At 44.9% G+C, this 18,128-nt stretch overlaps 1 protein-coding gene across 1 annotated transcript in view; it reads left to right on the forward strand.

Annotated features, from left to right (window-relative positions):
* The window catches only part of LOC143975837 (uncharacterized), a 140,873-nt gene that overhangs the window by 56,408 nt on the left and 66,337 nt on the right, over window positions 1–18,128 (forward strand). The window contains exon 3 of the mRNA XM_077478401.1: window positions 17,652–17,775. Coding sequence (XP_077334527.1) covers window positions 17,652–17,775 — 124 coding nt within the window. The remainder of the gene's footprint in view (window positions 1–17,651; window positions 17,776–18,128) is intronic.

Below are 18,128 nucleotides of genomic sequence, written 5' to 3' on the forward strand. Positions count from 1 at the left end.
AAAACAGCTAATTTGCATGTTTGTTGTCAAAAAGTCTGATCGTGTGTATGGGCCTTTAGAGGTATGGTAAGCCGCCAAACAAACCAGGTGTTTCTATTACATTTTCTCAGTAACCCAACTCTCATTCGTTGATGCCTTGCAGCCATGCAAAACTGTCTAAAGCCTCATACACACGATCGAACTTTGTATAAACTTTCCCTTGGATTTTTGTACAAAGGGCGTCGGCCCTGAACTTGTATTGCATACACACAGCAGGACTTTTTCAGCCAACTTTCACCAAATCACGTGGTTTTTCTGCTCTTTACCGCCACCTTTGGTCAACTTCTGTATTGTAGTCTGATCTTTTGCATTGGTTCTGAGCATGCCTGTTTTTACTTTGTACAAAAGTCCTATGGTTTTCTGTACACACAATCAGACTTTGCTCCATCAGACTTTTGTTGCCAGAAAGTTTGTCCGTTCACACAGTCAACAAAAGTCTGATGAAAACCAAAAATTTTGTCCGATGCAGCGTACACACAGTCGGATGTTGCTCCAAAACAGCTAATTTGCATGTTTGTTGTCAAAAAGTCTGATCGTGTGTATGGGCCTTAAGAAGCATTTCACCTTGTTGAGACCCTTGCAAACCACAATATCGTCCCAGCAACCTCTCACTCGTCAAAAATAAATAAATAAATAAATAAAATAATAAAAAACCTTTTCGACCACGCAATCTTGGCCCAGCAACCTGACACCTGTTGAGACCCTTGCAACCATGCAAAATCGTCTCAGCAGCCTGACACTCTTGTTGAGACTCTTGAAAAACGCAATATTGTCTCAGCAACCTCTCACTTGCCAAAAAACCTTTGCCACCCCAATTCTCAGCCCAGCAACCTGATACCTGTTGAGACCCTTGCAACCATGCAAAATCGTCTCAGCAGCCTGACACTCTTGTTGAGACTCTTGAAAAACGCAATATTGTCTCAGCAACCTCTCACTTGCCAAAAAACCTTTGCCACCCCAATTCTCAGCCCAGCAACCTGACACCTGTTGAGACCCTTTCAGCCATGCAAAATCATCTCAGCAGCCTGACACTCATTTGAGACCCTTGCAAACGTAATACCTTCTCAGCAGCCTCACACTCATCAAGCCCCTTGCAACCACGCAATGTCGTCTCAAGACAAACCTCATACTCATGAAGACACTTGTGGCCTCGCAATATCATCTCAGCAGCCTGACACTCATGGAGACCCTTGGAACCACGCAATATCATCTCAGCAAACTAGACTGAGACCCTTGCAACCACAAAATACCATCTCAGCAACCTCTCACTCATCAAAACCTTTGTGACCACGCAGTCTCACCCTAGCAACCTGACATTCGTTGAGGCCCTTGCAGCCAGACAAATCGTCTTAGGAGCCTGACACTCTTGTTGAGACCCTTGCAAACGCAATATCATCTCAGCAGCCTCACACTCATCGTGACCCTTACAACTACGCAATATTGTCTCAAGACAAACCTCATATTCATCGAGATAAGATTCAGACGAGATGCATTCAATTGGTGACAAAATTCAGCAGCATGGGATCTTCACACACTTTAAGGCAGCACTCAGAAGAGCAAAGCACTGTTTTCCTTTTTATTTTTATTACTATTATATATTTTTTTATATTTTAATTTACATTTTTTATTTTATTTTTAATATTTTTAATTGTATCTATATATATTTTTTCACATACCATCTTTCATGTTCATCATCCGTATCCTTACATCTGTATATTAACAGTTGCAACTGCATGTGTTTGATTATGGAATATAGATCTTATATCCACATGCCTACTGCAATGGACCAATTGGTATATATGTTTTTGTATGTATGGTATGTATGTCTCTGTCCTGTCTCACTTGCTTAATGTGCGTTCTTGCACAATTATGCACAACTATTTTATCACCATTAGTGGCAATTGCATTATAATCCTGGGCTATTATTATTGTTCTCCTTGCCTTTTTAAACCTGCCTATAGTTCCACCCACATCCCGCCCACAGACCATTGTCATTGGTGTGAAGAAGGAACCAATCAATATTTCTTGAAATGCTTCCCATGCTGATAACCTCACTGGTTTTCGGTCCCCTTCCTGTTGACGTCACTTCCGGGATCTGCGCTCCAAGCTGTCTCTTGCTGTGCGGCTGCACTATTGGCGTTCTCCTAGCAGCAGGTTCCCTCTGCTGGCCTCCTTGGGATTCCCCATGCTACTGGATATTCCTGAGAATTCCAGAGATACACACTGGGACAAAACCTGATGCCGGATCACCTCCTTACCACACACATGATGAGCCCGTTTTAACATTGATCTTGTAATTGTTTTTAATCCCTTTGGGATATTAAAAGTTTTAAACATATTGCACTTAGAGGTGCCTCTCTTTTGTTTTATCCTGACACTAATAGAGACCCTTGCAACTATGCAATATCATCCCAACAACCCAGTTGAGACCCTTGCAAACATGCAATATCGTCTCAGCAGCCTAACACTCATAGAGACCACACAATATCATCTCAAACAATTTCATACTCATCGAGACCCTTGCAGACACGCAATATTATCTCCAGTAGCGTTAAACATTCGGGGCACAAAACAATTTGCAAACACATCTTGGGGGCACTCAATCAGCCTTGCATACAAATAGCGACATCCAATTGAACATTTATCTACAGTGGTAAACCGGCCACTCATCATCTTCTCTGTCTTTTCCTCAGGCCAGTCAAGTTCAGCTTTTCATCCTACACCAGGTTGGCTGTTTCTCCCCAGGCAAAAAAAAAAAAAAAAAAAAAATTATATATATATATATATATATATATATATATATATATGGATTGGCTGGAATAGTATCGGGTTAAATGGCGCTGCCTAAAAACAGGTTTCCATTCCAAAATGGACTCATGAAGTATAAATGGATAAAGAATAAATAGGTAAAGATAAATAAAAATAAAAATAGAAATCAAGGTCTTTTTTCAAAGAACCCAATAGTGTCCCTCAATCTAATGAGGCTCTATATTAATGAACCCAGAAAACCAGAAGGACCCCAAATTCACCCTAACAAGGTTATATCAAACAGTGGGTGTGGTAAATCTGTAGGCCACCGGGGACAGTGGACACAAAACCTGGAATCCTAGTACACCCGTTGCATATTAAATCTCCAAAACAGCAGGGATAGCAAGAGCTAACGATGTTGGAACAGGCTAGAGTATTTCCTTACAAAGGATGAAACAACCCTCAATCTCAAATAAAATATAACTTTAGACCAGAAAAACTAAAAATCACATATAACAAACTAAATGTGCAACCTAATGCGATTATAGATCAAGTCGCAGCAGTGCGAAAAAAGTGTTGCTCACTGGTGAACCTACTAAAAAAATTTCAAAGTACCAGAGGTTCACCAAACCAGTATATAGTGCTAGAGGTATCTATGTATATTTGGCATAACATACATTAATAATCAACCTAAAATCACATATGTATACTCAAACTGTGTTTAGTGAAAAAACCTACACCAGTGTCTATATTAAACCTGTGTGGTGTGACAAAGATATAAATATAGGCCTAATAATTAAATATAGAAAATATGTAAACACTTAACATGCCAGAAATATAGACGATTCTAAATAAGAAAAAAGTGTGTATGTGTTAGTACACACAAGGGGTGAAAAAATGATACCAAAACCTTTTAGTGATATAAGGTAAAAACTACTCTAGACCATAAAAAATATATATATGTGAAGATGTGCATATACCCATAAAAAAGTAAAAAAATTAATTAAAAAAAAAAATATATATATAAAAATAAAATCAAAAAATATACACAAAAAATATATATATGTATATATACGTGAAAATACAGGACAAAATATATATGCGGAATAAGTCCCAAATAAAAGTTCAATGATGTTAATTCAAAAAAGTCCTTAAAAAAATCTTTAAAGTGACTTTGGTGCTTCCTATGCAGTCTTCACTGTGACTTCTGTGCTCCCCCACCAGGAATCCTACTCACCAGAAGTAAGTACCCCTGCAGGGGTTGTGCGCCTTAAGGATCAATCTCCAGATGTCCCGTTCTTTACTTTGTGGTAGATGACTAAATATGCATCAGCATGGATTCCATAAGTCCTCATGGGAAAAAAATGGAAGCCTCCATAGTGTAATCCGTAAAAAATGATTTATTGGCACAGTATAAAAAATATATATATAAAGAACAAAAAACAGCACATCAAAAAAGAAAAAACAAAAGAAAAAACAAAAGAAATTATACTAAAAAATGGCCACAACTCTCGTAAAGTGAGTTATACTGCGAGACCACAGTCCATCAGGGGGTTGGTAAAATAATCCCCTCAAAAAGGAATTCCGGGTTGCCCCCAGAAGATACCATAAAAAGTATATGTTAATGCTAAGAACACAGCGTGAATTAAAGGCACTATTTATGGGGATCCGAAAACAAACCTCCCTATAGGGGTGATAAATCTCAGCTGCGTCCCCCCTGGGATAGAGCCATTCCCGTGGTGTTCAAAGCTAGAAAGCACAATTGTTCCTCGGGATCCGTATGGTGGATACGGATCCCGAGGAACAATTGTGCTTTCTAGCTTTGAACACCACGGGAATGGCTCTATCCCAGGGGGGACGCAGCTGAGATTTATCACCCCTATAGGGAGGTTTGTTTTCGGATCCCCATAAATAGTGCCTTTAATTCACGCTGTGTTCTTAGCATTAACATATACTTTTTATGGTATCTTCTGGGGGCAACCCGGAATTCCTTTTTGAGGGGATTATTTTACCAACCCCCTGATGGACTGTGGTCTCGCAGTATAACTCACTTTACGAGAGTTGTGGCCATTTTTTAGTATAATTTTTTTTTTTTTTTTTTTTTTTTTTCTTTTTTGATGTGCTGTTTTTTGTTCTTTATATATATATTTTTTATACTGTGCCAATAAATCATTTTTTACGGATTACACTATGGAGGCTTCCATTTTTTTCCCATGAGGACTTATGGAATCCATGCTGATGCATATTTAGTCATCTACCACAAAGTAAAGAACGGGACATCTGGAGATTGATCCTTAAGGCGCACAACCCCTGCAGGGGTACTTACTTCTGGTGAGTAGGATTCCTGGTGGGGGAGCACAGAAGTCACAGTGAAGACTGCATAGGAAGCACCAAAGTCACTTTAAAGATTTTTTTAAGGACTTTTTTGAATTAACATCATTGAACTTTTATTTGGGACTTATTCCGCATATATATTTTGTCCTGTATTTTCACGTATATATACATATATATATTTTTTGTGTATATTTTTTGATTTTATTTTTATATTTTTATTTATTTATTTATTTTTTTTTTAATTAATTTTTTTACTTTTTTATGGGTATATGCACTTCTTCACATATATATATTTTTTATGGTCTAGAGTAGTTTTTACCTTATATCACTAAAAGGTTTTGGTATCATTTTTTCACCCCTTGTGTGTACTAACACATACACACTTTTTTCTTATTTAGAATCGTCTATATTTCTGGCATGTAAAGTGTTTACATATTTTCTATATTTAATTATTAGGCCTATATTTATATCTTTGTCACACCACACAGGTTTAATATAGACACTGGTGTAGGTTTTTTCACTTAACACAGTTTGAGTATACATATGTGATTTTAGGTTGATTATTAATGTATGTTATGCCAAATATACATAGATACCTCTAGCACTATATACTGGTTTGGTGAACCTCTGGTACTTTGAATTTTTTTTAGTAGGTTCACCAGTGAGCAACACTTTTTTCGCACTGCTGCGACTTGATCTATAATCGCATTAGGTTGCACATTTAGTTTGTTATATGTGATTTTTAGTTTTTCTGGTCTAAAGTTATATTTTATTTGAGATTGAGGGTTGTTTCATCCTTTGTAAGGAAATACTCTAGCCTGTTCCAACATCGTTAGCTCTTGCTATCCCTGCTGTTTTGGAGATTTAATATGCAACGGGTGTACTAGGATTCCAGGTTTTGTGTCCACTGTCCCCGGTGGCCTACAGATTTACCACACCCACTGTTTGATATAACCTTGTTAGGGTGAATTTGGGGTCCTTCTGGTTTTCTGGGTTCATTAATATAGAGCCTCATTAGATTGAGGGACACTATTGGGTTCTTTGAAAAAAGACCTTGATTTCTATTTTTATTTTTATTTTTATTTATCTTTACCTATTTATTCTTTATCCATTTATACTTCATGAGTCCATTTTGGAATGGAAACCTGTTTTTAGGCAGCGCCATTTAACCCGATACTATTCCAGCCAATCCATTTTCAAAGGAACCTTATTAAGGGATTCTCTTTTTTCCGGGTGGCAGCAGCCTATGTAGTGTTTTACATACAGGTATATCATATCCATATAGAGGTTTTATTTTTATTTATTTTTATCTTTATTTATCTGGCTTAAGCCACTCCCGGTGGTGAATAGCGCGGTTTTTCGATTTTTACTATATATATATATATATATATATATATATATTTACACTTATATATACACTTATATGGAAATAGTAAAAAGGTATTCATGCGCCAAAATGCAAAAAAATACTTGTGGAATGGGGTACTGCTTCACTCACTGGAGGGAAATGTCTGAACCCGAAAAAAGATATTGGTACAAGGATAGTGGTACACTGTACTAGAGGATATGTAAATTTACAATAGTTGTGTATTGTGTAAACATGTAGAGATAAAATCCTAGTAAAACCAACAAGGTGGCCAAAGTAAGTTTAGTTAATAGTTAAAAGTGTATATACAGGTAAGTGAATGGCGGCTAGTAGTACATGACAAAAGTAAAATGTAATAACGTAATTATCATATAGTCTCTTGGATCAGTAATTTGGCATACACATCAATACACACAGATAAAAATAATTCATAAAAAATGGTGATATTATATGGAGATAGTAGAAGGTGCAAAAATGTATATTTAAAATTAAATTAAAATACGTAAAGAGTAATAAAATTTGTTGAAAAAAAAACCGACGTGCAGTAGTGCTGAGGGCTGAATCTAAGTGGAAGAAAGCACAGTCGATTGTTCAAATTGTGCTTTCTTCCACTTGGATTCAGCACTACTGCACTTTGTCGTTTTTTTTCCAACAAATTGTATTACTCTTTACGTGTTTTAATTTAATTTTAAATATTAATTTTTGCACCTTCTACTATCGCCATATAATATCACCATTTTTTATGAATTATTTTTACCTGTGTGTATTGATGTGTATGCCAAATTACTGATCCAAGAGACTATATGATAATTACGTTATTACATTTTACTCTTGTCATATATCTGATGTAGTACTAGCCGAATTCACTTACCTGTATATACACTTTTAACTATTAACTATACTTACTTTGGCCACCTTGTTGGTTTTACTAGGATTTTATCTCTACATGTTTACACAATACACAACTATTGTAAATTTACATATCCTCTAGTACAGCGCACCACTATCCTTGTACCAATCTCATGTTACACTTATATCACCCTCATTGCAGGTTACTGGTCGACTCAGTCTCGATCTGTGCCAGGGCCTCGCTACTAGGGCGCCACTCAGGTGTGTAGTTCACGGATCTTTCTCTTAATACCCAGTTTCTGTGCCCCACTTTGCTTTCTATCCAATGCTACAGCTCTTCGTAAAACACTTGCACCCCCTTATTGTCTTATAGTCATAGTCATGTCGCAGGCTGGCAGTGACAACCTCACACCCATCCCTCTGCCACCCGGGCTCAGAGAGTGGCACCATGAAGTCCCTCTGCACATAGACCCTTCCCAAGCTCATAGCTGAGCTTAGACGCAGGGGCATCCTCTACCCTGCTACGGCCAGGAAGGCAGAGCTCTTTAGGCTATTCTTCCTTGCCAACAGCCACTGCAGGACCCAGAGCCGATCAGGTGTCCCTGCAGTCCATATCTGGGGCCCTCTCCCAGCTGCACGCCATGATCACCTCCCTGTCCGCAACAGTTACTGATGTGCAGACCAGAGTGGCAGCTCTGGAGGTACGCCCTCCCACCACCCTCCCTGACCCAGTCATGGTCACAACACTGGCATCCCCTCCTGCAGGTACACCAGAGTCCACTTCTACTATCCTCCCTGTTCACCTTGTCCCTGCCAGCCTCAGGAAGGACATCTTGGAGGGCAAGGATGTAAATCTAGCATTTCTGCTGATTTTGGTGCAGGATTTGGCTGACAACAGAGCATACACCTGGGGGGACATCTCGATGGTCGCCAAGTCGAGACCCCAGGCTCACCTGCAAACTAACAGCCACCAAATTTTATTTGTCATTCAGAATGTCCAGAGGTTTTGTCTGCTCAGCCACCCCCAGCAGGAGGGAAGAGCTGGACCTATATCTCCATTCAATCACGGGCTTAGGGTACAAGTATGGAGGGCACGCCTTTTATGACTACCACCACTCGTTTTGGGCCAAGGCAGCTGCCAAGCTTAGCCAGTTCCAGGTCAAGACAGACTGGAGTGTTTCTGACACGGAGCTGTTCTGCCGCCACTTCGCAGGCCTCCGCTCCCCTCTCTGCACCACTTGCCAGTCCGCTACCCACATGGTGAATTGGTGCTCTGAAGTGACAACAAGGCGCCCCTGCTATCCTCCTTCCTCCTCCAGCACCGGTAAGGGCTTTCCAGCCCCCGGTCAGCCACGGTCAGTGGACAGATTAGGACAGCCTATCCTTTCTCTAGGAGGAGACCCCAACAATTTTAATCATGGTGGATCCTTCCATGGCCAGTGAAGGCTACTCCATATTTGCACAGCATGCCATAAAGTTCACCCGAGGATCACCTGTCAACTCAAACAGGAGATAAAATCCTGACTAGGCTGGATAGATGTCAGTTGGTTGGGGTTCTAACTCTCTACACACCCCACCCCCTCACTGGCTATATTCCTGGTACACAGCTTCACAGTGGGGTTCCACACCGGTCTCATCACTTTACCCTTCACTACTCATGAATGTAAGAGCCTCCAGTCGGCGGCCATTGGCGTAAATGCAATTGACTCCTTACTACAGTCAGAAGTGGATAAAGGCTTTATTATCGGTTCCTTCCCACAGTCACCTTTCCCAGTCTGGAGAGTCAGTCCTATTGGGCTTGTCAAGGACAAGTTCACTAGTAAACTGTGTACGACTTATCTGCGCCTCATTCTTCTCACATCCCCAGCCTGAACTCCCTGGTTCCCTCTGATAAATTTTCCCTTAAAGTGGTGTTGCCACCAAAAAGAAAAAAATTGCCGAAAATTCATAAAAAAAATAAATAATTGGAAATTTTTTTTTTTTTGCTCACCTCTAAATGCCTGTTGCTAGGGAGTCCCTCGTAGTCTGCCTTCTTCAATGCCCAGGCTAGTGACATCACTTCCCCTTGCTCCACACAGTCATCTGGGACCTGTCACGTGTCACGCATACGCAGTGGGTGCCCGGCTGTGAAGCCGCAGCCGGGTGCCCACAGTAAGAATGCCGGCGCTGCGAGTGGAACGGGAAACGAGGGGGGCTTCGTTCCCCCACATCGCTGAACCCTGGGACAGGTAAGTGTCCGATTATTAAAAGTCAGCAGCTGCAGTATTTGTAGATGCTGACTTAAATTTTTTTTTTTAGGGGGCACCCCACTTTAAGTACACCTCAGTTGACCTAGCCATCCAAGCCATCATTGGGATAGGTCCTGGCACCTGGCTATACAAAGCAGACATCTCTGATGCGTTCAAACTCCTTCCTATCGAACCGTCCCTCTGGTAGTGGCATGGTATTAGGTGGAGGGAGTCCTACCACTTCACCACCAAGTTGACCTCCGGGTCCAAAAGTAGCCCATGGCTGTTCAATGTCTTCGCTCAGTCCCTCACATGGATTCTGTCTCACCAGGCCCGCTGTCACGCGGTCATCCGCTACCTCGATGACTTCCTGCTTATCGAGCAATCGGGCACACCCCTGGCAGATCCCAACAATCTCAACGTGCCCATAGCAGAGCACAAAGTGGAAGGCCCAGCACATTTTATCACCTTTCTAGGTATCATTGCACATGCGTGCAATGCAAGCTAGCCTGCCTCCTGACAAACTAGCCCATATCAGGACAGTTATCCACGACTTTACCCGTTTGAAAGGGTGCATCCGAAGGCAGTTGCAAGCCTTACTAGGGGTGCTGAACTTCAGGATTAGTGATGGCCGAACGGTTCGCCCGGCGGTCGTTTCGCGGCGAATTTCCGACTTTCGCCGTCCGCGGGTTCGAACGCCTTTTTCCGTCGTTCGCCCCGGCGGACTTACGTGTTTAATGTATACAAGAACTTTAACCTTTCGTGACACGTTTATCATGTGTTACAGGACAACCAATTGAGACATGACAGCTCATGGACACTTGGACATTCCCCCTAACCTATAAATACACCCGATCCGGTGGCCATTTTACATTCTTTCTTCTGTCACTGTAGGGAAAGGATCCTGTGTGGAGTAGGGACAGAGAAAACGCTAGCTATTTGGTACACAAAAGTTCTTTTCAGGACTGGTATAGGTGTTAGGTCAGCAGCCTGAGTTTCTTTTGTCAGTTTAGATAAAGGGACAGAGCGCTGTATGCTGCTATTTTAGGGACAGCTCAGCCAGATTAGTCTTTCTTCATCATCATCATCATCATCATCATTAGCTGTTACTATCAGGTCCACAAAAGAGCTGTTCCAGCTAATCGTTCCAGCCTACTCTTTTTTGCCAATTTGTATAGGGACAGGCAGGAAGCAGTGTGTCAGGCAGTGAGGATAATTTTAAAGACTTGCTGTTACTATTAGTTCCACAAAGGTTCTTTTCAGGACTGGTATCAGTGGTACGGTAATAGGCTTGTACACGTATAATATTCTTTCTTCCAAATATAGAAAGAATATTATACTTGACTGCTGCCCTTCTGCTGCAGTCTGCTAATCATTCACAACTCACTTGTTCCACAAAGCTCTTTATCAGGACTGGTAACTTGGTCTGTCTAGGGTGCTACGGTACATAGGCTTGGGTGCGGTACAGTCTGCTGTTCTGTAAGGACCGCTATCGGTCCACAATAGATAGGGTTGCCGTGCACTACTGCTGACCGCTGCCCTATACTGCAGCAGTCCTTCAGCGGTATAGGGACTGACGCACAGTCTGCTAAACACTAATACACAACCTGCTTGGTCCACAAAAGTTCTTATAAGGACTGGTAACTTGGTATAGGGTGCTACGGTACATAGGCCTGAGTGCGTTACAGTCTGCTGTTCTGTAAGGACCGCTATCGGTCCACAATACATAGGGTTGCCGTGCACTACTGCTGACCGCTGCCCTATACTGCAGCAGTCCTTCATTGGTATAGGGACTGACGTACAGTCTGCTAATCACTAACACACAACCTGCTTGGTCCACAAAAGTTCTTATAAGGACTGGTAACTTGGTATAGGGTGCTACGGTACATAGGCCTGAGTGCGTTACAGTCTGCTGTTCTGTAAGGACCGCTATCGGTCCACAATACATAGGGTTGCCGTGCACTACTGCTGACCGCTGCCCTATACTGCAGCAGTCCTTCAGCGGTATAGGGACTGACGCACAGTCTGCTAAACACTAACACACAACCTGCTTGGTCCACAAAAGTTCTTATAAGGACTGGTAACTTGGTATAGGGTGCTACGGTACATAGGCCTGAGTGCGTTACAGTCTGCTGTTCTGTAAGGACCGCTATCGGTCCACAATACATAGGGTTGCCGTGCACTACTGCTGACCGCTGCCCTATACTGCAGCAGTCCTTCAGCGGTATAGGGACTGACGCACAGTCTGCTAAACACTAACACACAACCTGCTTGGTCCACAAAAGTTCCTTATAAGGACTGGTAACTTGGTATAGGGTGCTACGGTACATAGGCCTGAGTGCGTTACAGTCTGCTGTTCTGTAAGGACCGCTATCGGTCCACAATACATAGGGTTGCCGTGCACTACTGCTGACCGCTGCCCTATACTGCAGCAGTCCTTCAGCGGTATAGGGACTGACGCACAGTCTGCTAAACACTAACACACAACCTGCTTGGTCCACAAAAGTTCTTATAAGGACTGGTAACTTGGTATAGGGTGCTACGGTACATAGGCCTGAGTGCAGTACAGTCTGCTGTTCTGTAAGGACTGCTATCGGTCCACAATACATAGGGTTGCCGTGCACTACTGCTGACCGCTGCCCTATACTGCAGCAGTCCTTCAGCGGTATAGGGACTGACGCACAGTCTGCTAAACACTAATACACAACCTGCTTGGTCCACAAAAGTTCTTATAAGGACTGGTAACTTGGTATAGGGTGCTACGGTACATAGGCCTGAGTGCGTTACAGTCTGCTGTTCTGTAAGGACCGCTATCGGTCCACAATACATAGGGTTGCCGTGCACTACTGCTGACCGCTGCCCTATACTGCAGCAGTCCTTCATTGGTATAGGGACTGACGTACAGTCTGCTAATCACTAACACACAACCTGCTTGGTCCACAAAAGTTCTTATAAGGACTGGTAACTTGGTATAGGGTGCTACGGTACATAGGCCTGAGTGCGTTACAGTCTGCTGTTCTGTAAGGACCGCTATCGGTCCACAATACATAGGGTTGCCGTGCACTACTGCTGACCGCTGCCCTATACTGCAGCAGTCCTTCATTGGTATAGGGACTGACGTACAGTCTGCTAATCACTAACACACAACCTGCTTGGTCCACAAAAGTTCTTATAAGGACTGGTAACTTGGTATAGGGTGCTACGGTACATAGGCCTGAGTGCGTTACAGTCTGCTGTTCTGTAAGGACCGCTATCGGTCCACAATACATAGGGTTGCCGTGCACTACTGCTGACCGCTGCCCTATACTGCAGCAGTCCTTCATTGGTATAGGGACTGACGTACAGTCTGCTAATCACTAACACACAACCTGCTTGGTCCACAAAAGTTCTTATAAGGACTGGTAACTTGGTATAGGGTGCTACGGTACATAGGCCTGAGTGCGTTACAGTCTGCTGTTCTGTAAGGACCGCTATCGGTCCACAATACATAGGGTTGCCGTGCACTACTGCTGACCGCTGCCCTATACTGCAGCAGTCCTTCAGCGGTATAGGGACTGACGCACAGTCTGCTAAACACTAACACACAACCTGCTTGGTCCACAAAAGTTCTTATAAGGACTGGTAACTTGGTATAGGGTGCTACGGTACATAGGCCTGAGTGCGTTACAGTCTGCTGTTCTGTAAGGACCGCTATCGGTCCACAATACATAGGGTTGCCGTGCACTACTGCTGACCGCTGCCCTATACTGCAGCAGTCCTTCAGCGGTATAGGGACTGACGCACAGTCTGCTAAACACTAACACACAACCTGCTTGGTCCACAAAAGTTCTTATAAGGACTGGTAACTTGGTATAGGGTGCTACGGTACATAGGCCTGAGTGCGTTACAGTCTGCTGTTCTGTAAGGACCGCTATCGGTCCACAATACATAGGGTTGCCGTGCACTACTGCTGACCGCTGCCCTATACTGCAGCAGTCCTTCATTGGTATAGGGACTGACGTACAGTCTGCTAATCACTAACACACAACCTGCTTGGTCCACAAAAGTTCTTATAAGGACTGGTAACTTGGTATAGGGTGCTACGGTACATAGGCCTGAGTGCGTTACAGTCTGCTGTTCTGTAAGGACCGCTATCGGTCCACAATACATAGGGTTGCCGTGCACTACTGCTGACCGCTGCCCTATACTGCAGCAGTCCTTCATTGGTATAGGGACTGACGTACAGTCTGCTAATCACTAACACACAACCTGCTTGGTCCACAAAAGTTCTTATAAGGACTGGTAACTTGGTATAGGGTGCTACGGTACATAGGCCTGAGTGCGTTACAGTCTGCTGTTCTGTAAGGACCGCTATCGGTCCACAATACATAGGGTTGCCGTGCACTACTGCTGACCGCTGCCCTATACTGCAGCAGTCCTTCAGCGGTATAGGGACTGACGCACAGTCTGCTAAACACTAACACACAACCTGCTTGGTCCACAAAAGTTCTTATAAGGACTGGTAACTTGGTATAGGGTGCTACGGTACATAGGCCTGAGTGCGTTACAGTCTGCTGTTCTGTAAGGACCGCTATCGGTCCACAATACATAGGGTTGCCGTGCACTACTGCTGACCGCTGCCCTATACTGCAGCAGTCCTTCAGCGGTATAGGGACTGACGCACAGTCTGCTAAACACTAACACACAACCTGCTTGGTCCACAAAAGTTCTTATAAGGACTGGTAACTTGGTATAGGGTGCTACGGTACATAGGCCTGAGTGCGTTACAGTCTGCTGTTCTGTAAGGACCGCTATCGGTCCACAATACATAGGGTTGCCGTGCACTACTGCTGACCGCTGCCCTATACTGCAGCAGTCCTTCATTGGTATAGGGACTGACGTACAGTCTGCTAATCACTAACACACAACCTGCTTGGTCCACAAAAGTTCTTATAAGGACTGGTAACTTGGTATAGGGTGCTACGGTACATAGGCCTGAGTGCGTTACAGTCTGCTGTTCTGTAAGGACCGCTATCGGTCCACAATACATAGGGTTGCCGTGCACTACTGCTGACCGCTGCCCTATACTGCAGCAGTCCTTCATTGGTATAGGGACTGACGTACAGTCTGCTAATCACTAACACACAACCTGCTTGGTCCACAAAAGTTCTTATAAGGACTGGTAACTTGGTATAGGGTGCTACGGTACATAGGCCTGAGTGCGTTACAGTCTGCTGTTCTGTAAGGACCGCTATCGGTCCACAATACATAGGGTTGACGTGCACTACTGCTGACCGCTGCCCTATACTGCAGCAGTCCTTCAGCGGTATAGGGACTAAGAGTTTTGTCACAGGGTGATTTAAAAAATGACAGGCAGAGGAAGAGGCAGGCCCTTCCGCAGGGGTGGTAGGGGTAGGGCAGGAGCAACAGCCTTGAGCCAAAGTGGGAAGTTGCAGAAGGTGCGTTCAATTACTTTAAAGGACGCACCAGACTTGGTTGAGTGGCTCACTCAGCCTTATTCTTCTGCACCCTCCTCATCCTCTCGATCTGCACCCTCTTCTTCACTCTCTGCTATGTGCACCCCCAAAGACACTACCACCAACAACACCACCACCACCACATACCTTCCGCTTGAGTGCAAATGGGGGCCTTCATGCTCCAGTGTTTTAATAGGGACCCCCGTATAAAAAGCATGAGGGTCAAGGACCAGTACTGGGTGGCAACGTACTTAGATCCCCGGTACAAACACAAAATGGCGGAAATGTTACCGCCGTCGCAGAGGGCTGTCAGAATGCAGCACTTCCAGGCCTTGCTTCGAGAAATGCTGCATTCTGCTTTTGCGTGCGCTGGCAGAGGAGCAATTCCCACTCCCAGAGAAGGATTTGCGGGTACCAATCCAACAGCGCCTGCAAGAAGAGGCCGGTTTGAAGATGTGTTGGTGACTTCGGATATGAGGTCATTCTTTCAGCCGACCCATCGACAGGTGTCATCCGGATCCAGCATCAGGGAACGCCTAGACCGTCAGGTGTCCGACTACATTGGGTTAACGGCCGATGTGGACGCTCTGAGGAGTGATGAACCCCTAGACTACTGGGTGGGCAGGCTTGACCTCTGGCCAGAGCTTGCCCAATTTGCAATCGAACTGTTGGCTTGCCCCTCATCCAGTGTCCTGTCCGAAAGGACGTTCAGCGCAGCAGGGGGGATTGTGACCGATAAGCGTACTCGCCTAGCTCACGACAGTGTTAACTACCTCACATTTCTAAAAATGAATGAGGCATGGATCTCGGAGGAATTCAACACATGTGATCAGTAGACCATGTATATGTCTATAAACAATTTTTGGAATCAAGCACACAGACCTTCTTAATTCATTTGGCTCACTTCCCTGACCCAAAAAAGCACACCGTACTATATGCCCCTACCCTCCTCTTTGAAGAGGTTGAGCGGTGTCATATTTCTACTGGGGCTGCTTATTATGAGGGGTTCCCACCATCCCTGTGCTGTGCTGACTTCCTCCTGGGTGTTCTTATTATGAGGGGCTCCCACCATCCCTGTGCTGTGCTGACTTCCTCCTGGGGGTTCTTATTATGAGGGGCTCCCACCATCCCTGTGCTGTGCTGACTTCCTCCTGGGGGTTCTTATTATGAGGGGATCACACCATCCCTGTGCTGTGCTGACTTCCTCCTGGGGCTGCTTACGGTGCTGCTGTCAGCGCTGTATGTCACGGAGCTGCTGTCAGCGCTGTATGTCACGGAGCTGCTGTCAGCGCTGTATGTCACGGAGCTGCTGTCAGCGCTGTATGTCACGGAGCTGCTGTCAGCGCTGTATGTCACGGAGCTGCTGTCAGCGCTGTATGTCACGGAGCTGCTGTCAGCGCTGTATGTCACGGAGCTGCTGTCAGCGCTGTATGTCACGGTGCTGCTGTCAGCGCTGTATGTCACGGAGCTGCTGTCAGCGCTGTATGTCACGGAGCTGCTGTCAGTGCTGTATGTCACGGAGCTGCTGTCAGCGCTGTATGTCACGGAGCTGCTGTCAGCGCTGTATGTCACGGAGCTGCTGTCAGCGCTGTATGTCACGGTGCTGCTGTCAGCGCTGTATGTCACGGAGCTGCTGTCAGCGCTGTATGTCACGGAGCTGCTGTCAGTGCTGTATGTCACGGAGCTGCTGTCAGCGCTGTATGTCACGGAGCTGCTGTCAAGCTGCTGTCAGCGCTGTATGTCACGGAGCTGCTGTCAGCGCTGTATGTCACGGTGCTGCTGTCAGCGCTGTATGTCACGGAGCTGCTGTCAGCGCTGTATGTCACGGAGCTGCTGTCAGCGCTGTATGTCACGGAGCTGCTGTCAGCGCTGTATGTCACGGAGCTGCTGTCAGCGCTGTATGTCACGGAGCTGCTGTCAGCGCTGTATGTCACGGTGCTGATGTCAGTGCTCTGTATTACGGTGCTGCTGTCAGTGCTCTGTATCTCCTGCACCCTCTTGTTTGCCTACCCTGGTCCCTGACCTTCCCTCTCCTCCATTGCCTTCATTAGCTCCATAGTCCTGAATTGTCAGAACAATTTCCCAAATAAAAAAAAAATGCTTGTAGTTATCGATCCCAAATTCACCTCATACATGTATTATGCTATTGTCCAGGTGGTGGGACTACGTGCTACCCCCTAATAATTACCCCGTGGCCGCAAATTCGACCTAAAGGTTTGCGAAATTCGCCTCCCATTGAAGTCAATGGAGCCCGCGGCGAACGGTCGTTTTCGCGAACGTTTGTGCCCGTTCGCGTTTCGCGTTCGCGAAACGTCCCGTCGGAAGTTCGTCCATCACTATTCAGGATGAGGATTATTCCTCAAGGACGGTTGTTTATGTCACGGCTTTTAATCTTCCTCTAGTGCAAGAGCCAGACCAAATTCTCAAACTAGACCAAGCAGCAGTAGCAGACTTAGCTATGTGGGATGATTTCCTCACCAGCAGGAACCGCATTTCAATGTTCACCCCGGCAGTGTCAGCCAAGTAACTACCGATGCTGCAGTTTCCACGGGCTATGCGGTCATTTTCGGCCACCACTGGTTCGCCGAACCGTGGCCCCCTGAAATTCTTTTAATCCCTGGTTTCACCCAGTCTTCATCACTCTTTGAGCTGTATCCCATCATGGCAGCTGCCCAGGTTTGGGGCCACACTTGGACAGGACAGACGGTGCTCTTTGCCGCAGACAATCCGGCCATGGTCGACATCATCAGTAAAGGTAGATCCAAGTCACTCCCCATCATGTCCTTCCTGCGCAAGCTCATGCACCTGTTACTCTGTCACTGTGCCGTTTTAACCTTACTTTGCTTTTTCAGCAGGAGCCTGGAGCTGACCCAATGGCTACTCCTTTTCATCTATTAAATCTTCTGCCTTTGTTGTTTTAACTTTGGATAGTAAAACATTTTTTTTCTGATAGTAAATACCTTTTACAGCCCACTTGCTGTTTCTTGTCTGGTCATTAGCCTAGGCTTATGATATCATGCACTGATCTCTCTGTCACTCTCATGAGAGTTTGCCAGGAAGGGAGGGGGGTGAGTCGTAAGAGTGCAAATGAGAGCTGCAGATCTGGAG

This window comes from Lithobates pipiens, unplaced genomic scaffold (genome assembly GCF_037356315.1).
Source record: "Lithobates pipiens isolate NorthernLeopardFrog02 unplaced genomic scaffold, aLitPip1_a1.2 Scaffold_13, whole genome shotgun sequence".
Lineage (NCBI taxonomy): Eukaryota > Metazoa > Chordata > Amphibia > Anura > Ranidae > Lithobates > Lithobates pipiens.